Genomic DNA, 6,000 nt, shown 5'->3' on the forward strand with positions numbered 1-6,000 from the left:
ATTCTTTATGCCTGTTTCGGAAGGTGATGCTAGCACTGTCAGAGAGGCGATTTTTTTATTTCAATCTGGATGCCAACAGTTCGGCAGAGTTCTTTAACAAGCTGAGATCGTGAACTAGATCATTCAACTCCTTTTGGGAAAATAGATGTGGAGCATCATCTTCTTCTTCTTCTTCTTCTTCTTCTTCTTCTTCTTCTTCTTCTTCTGAAAACAGATGTAAACGTGAAACACAAAATAACACACACGCTATCGTATTAATATATAGATTATACTAAAACTTTGAATTTTCTTGTTATAATGTCACCGTTTCAAATTTTAACATCACGACGTCTTTTCTATTAAACTTTTCATGTTGAAATGAAGTCGAAAAATATTTTGTGTGAATTTATTTTTATCTTTTAAAATATGACGAAAGTAAGGAGGATGCTTAGCTTAAAAATACTTTGGGGGCATCCTTAATTATAATTAGTGCTTTTAGTAGTGCTCTACAGGCCTATCATTTTTTTTTTCATTGATCACTTAAATAATTTCTCTTATAAAGTAAGGGGCTTAAAAATTGGTTTCTTCACTTACAGAAGTGCTCAATATCCTAAACAGAGCCATAATATTATAGATAGACCATAATCTCAAAAGTGAGGGATTTTTTCATTCCAGACAAAATAAGGAATTTCTTGGCTTGAAGGTTGGACCTTCACATACATATATATTCATATACTTTCACATACATATATATATTCACATACATATATATTCACATACATATATATGTTCACATACATATACTTTCACATACATATATATTCACATATATATATATTCACATACTTTCACATACATATATATATTTACATACTTTCACATACATATAGTTTCACATACCTATATATTCACATACATATATATTCACATACTTTCATATACATATATTTTCACATACATATATATTCACATAATTTCACATATATATATATTCACATAATTTCAAATACATATATATTCACATGCATATATATTCACATAATTTCACATACATATATATTCACATACATATACATTCACATACATATATTCACATACTTTCACATGCATATATATTCCCATACTTTCCCATACATATATTTTAACATGCATATATATTCACATACATATATATTAACATACTGTCACATACTTTTATATCTGTGCGTACGTTATTACCTTTCATCACTGCAAACAGCTGCAGCAACAACTACCGCAGCAGAAAAAGCAGCAAGAGCAGCAAGTGCAGCAGAAGCAACAGCAGAAGCAGCAGCAGAAGCAGCAGCGACGACATCAGCGAGAGCAGCAGCAACAAAAACAGCCGCAGCAGCAACTAGAGGAGCAGTCACAACCAATAGCCCCCATATCAATCGAGACGGGGATCAAGCGGAGAAAAGAATGCTCCTCTGAGGATGAATTCGCAAGTGAGAGGGAGAAGAACTCAACCTCACCTCTCCCCGGTTTATTCGAAAGAATAAAAAATAAAAATAAAAGAAGAAAAGGGGAAGAAAAGGTGTCCCCTACTCCCTGTGAACATACACCACCCCTAAAAACAAAATCCATTTTCACCCCCAAACCAGACACCGCACCAACACCAGACACCGCACCAACACCACACCAACACCAGACACCGCACCAACAACAAACATGGCACCAACACCAGACACCACACCAACACCAGACACCACACCAACACCAGACACAACCCCAACACCAGACACCGCTCCAACACCAGACACCATACCAATGCAAACTGAGCCACCACCCCCAAAAGAAAAGGAAAAGAATGAACCGAGGGAAGGAGAGACTCCTCTGCCTCTCGCAGACCAACGAAATTAAAAGCCCTTGCCCCCGAGGAACTATGTTATGTAGACCCTCTATCTGTGGCAACAGACATTTCCCATCGGCAGAGGAAAAACTTAAAACTTCTGCTCGATTACAAACAGATAGAGGGGAAAGATGTAAATATCCCCTAAAATTTCCTGCTCCTAATAACTTTTGTCAGAACTTCAGAGGCCTGCAAGACCAACTTGTGGACAAGGCTGCAGGCCGCTGAAGGGGCGTTTCTGGAAATCAAACTGGTTAAGAAAAATGACCCTTCTCTTGATGAACTGTCAAAACAATGCAAGGGAAAGGTCCCAGTGTTGGTCCATCCGTCACTCTACAGGGCCATGAAATTAATTTATCCTTTGGACGTCGGCGGCATTGCGAGAGAAGGTCAGGATATTAAAAACCTGACCACCTTGAGCATGGCACATAATGTCAGCATCCTCTCCCCAGCTGACTTTGGAGCTGAGTGTGACATACCCTAAGGTAGGTACCATGGCTTTGAATGCGAGAGGCTTGAGATCATCGGGCCGGGCGGCTCGCCTCCGGCACAACCTCGTGTCCCTGGGAGTAGATGTGGCTGTGATTCAGGAGACGCATTTTGTTTCTCCTTTGGACTATCAGGTGTTGGCCCGAGATTTTGAGGTTTTCTCAGCATATGGCAGTCTGCAGGGGAAGGGAGTTTCCGTGCTAGTTAAACGTACCCTATCAGCGACGGTCAACGTTGTTCATAGGGATGCAGTGGGCAGGCTGGTTGTGGCCGATGTTGCCGTAAAAGATTCTGTGTTTCAGGTGATCGTAGTTCATGCGCCCAGTACCGCTCGTGAGAGGGTCTCATTCTTCAGTCAGCTTGACGCGTTTGTAGATTGTTGGAAGCGGGTAGTGCTAATGGGGGATTGGAACGCCATCTTAGACCCCGAGATAGATAAGGTAGGAGGCGATACTAAAGGATTGGAGAGGTGCAAGTCCAGCCTGTCGACAGGATTCGGGTCGAGCATCTGGGGCGGGAGATGTGGACGTGGACCAATAGCGTTTCCTCCTATCCAAACACTTACTTGGACAGGATGTTAGTTAGGAGAGGCGAAATAGACTTCTTATCTTGTCCCACATTCACTTGGCTAGGCCAGACGGACCATAAACTAGTTATGGCCCAGCTGAAGCTAGGAAATAGGCATAAGTTAGTGGCTCACTGGAAGTTAAACACCTCCCTTCTGGAGATACAAAACTTCCAAGAGAAGCTAATAGAATTAATTCAAAAAGCACTAGTGGGGGTGGTTACTGGAAGTAAGTGGTGGGTAGGTCTAAAAGCCAAAATTAGAACCTTCTCCATCTTGTATGCCCAGTACCTCGCACAAAATAAGGCCACGACAAAGAAGAAGCTAGAGCAGAAACTAGCCCGCGCTACGGGGGAGGGTGATAGGGTTAGTCAGGAACTAGCTAAGCAGGACCTTCTGTGTGAGAATAGCGAGCATTATGAAGGTTAAGTATTCAGAGCTAGGCTTAGAAAGATAGGCAATGAAGCAGTCAACTCCAATACTGATGCGCGTTGTGAAATTTCTAGGCATGGCTCGAACAAGTACATAGCAAAGGTAAGACATTCGGATGGATGTACCCTGGAATCGTCTCGGGAGATCAGCGAGGGGTTTCGAGAACATTTTGAGGAGTGTTTTATGCAGCAGCCCGATCCTTAAGTTTAGTGACTAATTTCACGCAGCAGCCCAGTCCTTGAGTTTAGTGACTATTTGGCTGACTCTCTCCGCCTCAAAGCGGCTAGTTGCGAGGGCCGGGTGACAGAGCGGGAGGTTTTTACTGCAATGATCTGCCATATGAACTGTATTTGAGGCTGTTGCCCATGTTTCTGCCTCTTCTGACGGATGTGTTCAACCATTGGTTTGCTCAGGGATCCATCCCGGGGCAAGTCACCAAGGGAGTGATCACATTGCTGAGGAAAGGTAACGGGCATGGTGGGGAGAGTTAGACGATTACAGGCCCATAACTCTGCTAAACTTGAGTTGAAGATTTTGGCCAAGGTCCTGTCGAATCTGCTGCAGATTGTTGGCGAGTTGGTTGAACCAGAACAGAACTATGCTGTGAAGGGGAGATCGATTCAGAATAACTTGCACCTGATACGCACGATCCTAGAGGGAGGGATAGATGACAACATGGAAGCCGTGCTGATCAACTTAGATCAGTCCAAAGCTTTCCATAGGGTCGACCATCGTTTCCATAGGGTCGACCATCGTTTCAGATGTCTTAGAGGCCACCGGTTTAAAACCAGACTTCTGCGAGTGGATCTCCGTGATTTAGCGACAGCCAACAGCTGTCGTGCAAGTCAATGGAAAGTGCTCGAAACCCATTGTTATCTCTCGGTCGGTTCGTCAGGGTTGTCCGCTGTCACCCCTGCTCTATGTCCTGGCTTTGGAGCCCCAGCTCCTGAAGCTGAGACGTAGGGAGGCAAATTTGGCCCTGCGCGGAATTGCAATACCCGGTGGTTCAGCTGCCAAGGAATCCACGTTCGCCGATGATGTTACGGTCTTTGTGTCAAGCTTCAGAGACATTGAGATCGTGTTGGAGGCGCTCGCTTGGTTTGAAAGAATTACAGAGACCAAGATAAACCGCAGCAAGTTGGTAGGACTGTGGTTGGGCATCTGGAGTGGCAACGCCAACCTCCCGGCGCCCTTCAGCTGGACGGATGGCCCAGTTTGGATCCTTGGCATGTGGTTTGGACCGGGTCTCCAGATTGACAAAAATTGGTTGGAGGTACGGTCAAAGTCGGAGGCTGCAAATCAATTTGTGGCTTCCTAGGAAACTTAGGGTAGAGCTGAGGCGTGCGCTACTTACGTCTTTTCTCTCATCCTTTACCGACTGCCCGTACTTCCCCAGCAGTCACTCCGTCCGTTGGTTGGTTGGTCGGCCTGACGGTCGGTCTGTCGGTCTGTCTGTAATACTTTTGTGCTTGGCCTTTTTGGTTAAGATCAAAGGCCTGTTGTTAATAGATGCTGTTCTTAGCTTTTTAAGCTTTTCTTGGCCTTTTGGCCCAAACCGACTGGCCGTACTTCCCCTGCCTGCACAACACCTAACAGCTCTTGTCAAACTCTTGTCCTCGCTTCTTTGGGACAGAGGAAGACACTGGATGAGCAGACAGGTCTGTATTCAACGTCCGTGTGAGGGAGGTTTGGGAATGCCGGACTTGAAGTGTCACCGAGACGCTGAGAGGCTGGCCTTCCTGAGCCACTATATGCAAGATGACCAACCGTGACACCCCATGGTTACTGCCGCCTTCCCCGACCTCATTCTCGACACTTCTATTGAGAGCTGTTGCAGGCCGCTAGGAGAATCTGCCTACATGAAAGAGTGCCGAGTCGCGCTAAAACGACTACCAAGATCCAGCGACCTTGTGACTGCTACCCGTAGGGAACTCCACAGAGATCTAGTGAAGGGAGCTGCTGACGACCCGCTATACGTGCGTTTGAATTGGCAGCAGAGTGAGATCCACTCCACGTGGATCTGGGTGCCAGGTTTGAGTCATCAGAACAATTCAGAGTTCCCTCTGACCTGGCGATTGGCCCGAAATTTATTTCCAGTCAACAACATACAATGCAGTTCCAGGTTTTTGGAATCGTCTGATTGTCCCCGTTGTGGGACAATGGCCGTAGAAATGACTGATCACACTTTCTTCGATTGCTGCGAACTCCGCCGGTACTGGTCATATGCCAGTGAGGTGACGGCTCACATTGACCTGAGCATCCTCACCCGATTACTGTATCCAATGTCGTGGACAACGTGAGGCCGCCGTGGGACCGGGAAAGACAAATGGTCTACGTTACAATCCTGGCCATGACGAGAATGGTGATTTGGATGTCGCGTCTGCAAGGTTGCGGCGGTGTTAACTTTTTTCTGATCAGGATCTGATCGCTTTCTTTAAACACCAACTATGGGTGAAGATCAGATGTGATAGAAAAAGGCTGCATCGCGCGGCATTTGACAGAAGATGGATACAGGTAGCAAGTCTGTGTGTATGAAAAGGAGCCAAATTTGAATACGTGTTCCCCGCCTAGGTGTGAAACGGGCAGTTCCGTAAAGTAAAATTAAACAAGTAGCCTCTCAGCTTGCTGAGTATGTGTTCCATCCCTCCCCGATTAGGAAACCTCCAAG

General features: G+C 45.5%; 1 protein-coding gene across 1 annotated transcript in view; it reads right to left on the reverse strand.

Moving 5' to 3' along the window:
• Window positions 1–4,403, reverse strand: part of LOC145247213 (meprin A subunit alpha-like) — a 38,709-nt gene extending 34,306 nt beyond the window's left edge. Inside the window, exon 1 of the mRNA XM_080108841.1 lies at window positions 4,331–4,403. Within this exon, the coding sequence (XP_079964967.1) occupies window positions 4,331–4,403 (73 nt within the window). The remainder of the gene's footprint in view (window positions 1–4,330) is intronic.
• Between the last annotated feature and the right edge of the window lie 1,597 nt (window positions 4,404–6,000).

This window comes from Euprymna scolopes, chromosome 25, assembly GCF_053919585.1.
Source record: "Euprymna scolopes isolate OS-2025 chromosome 25, ASM5391958v1, whole genome shotgun sequence".
In the NCBI taxonomy this organism is placed as follows: Eukaryota; Metazoa; Mollusca; class Cephalopoda; order Sepiida; family Sepiolidae; genus Euprymna; species Euprymna scolopes.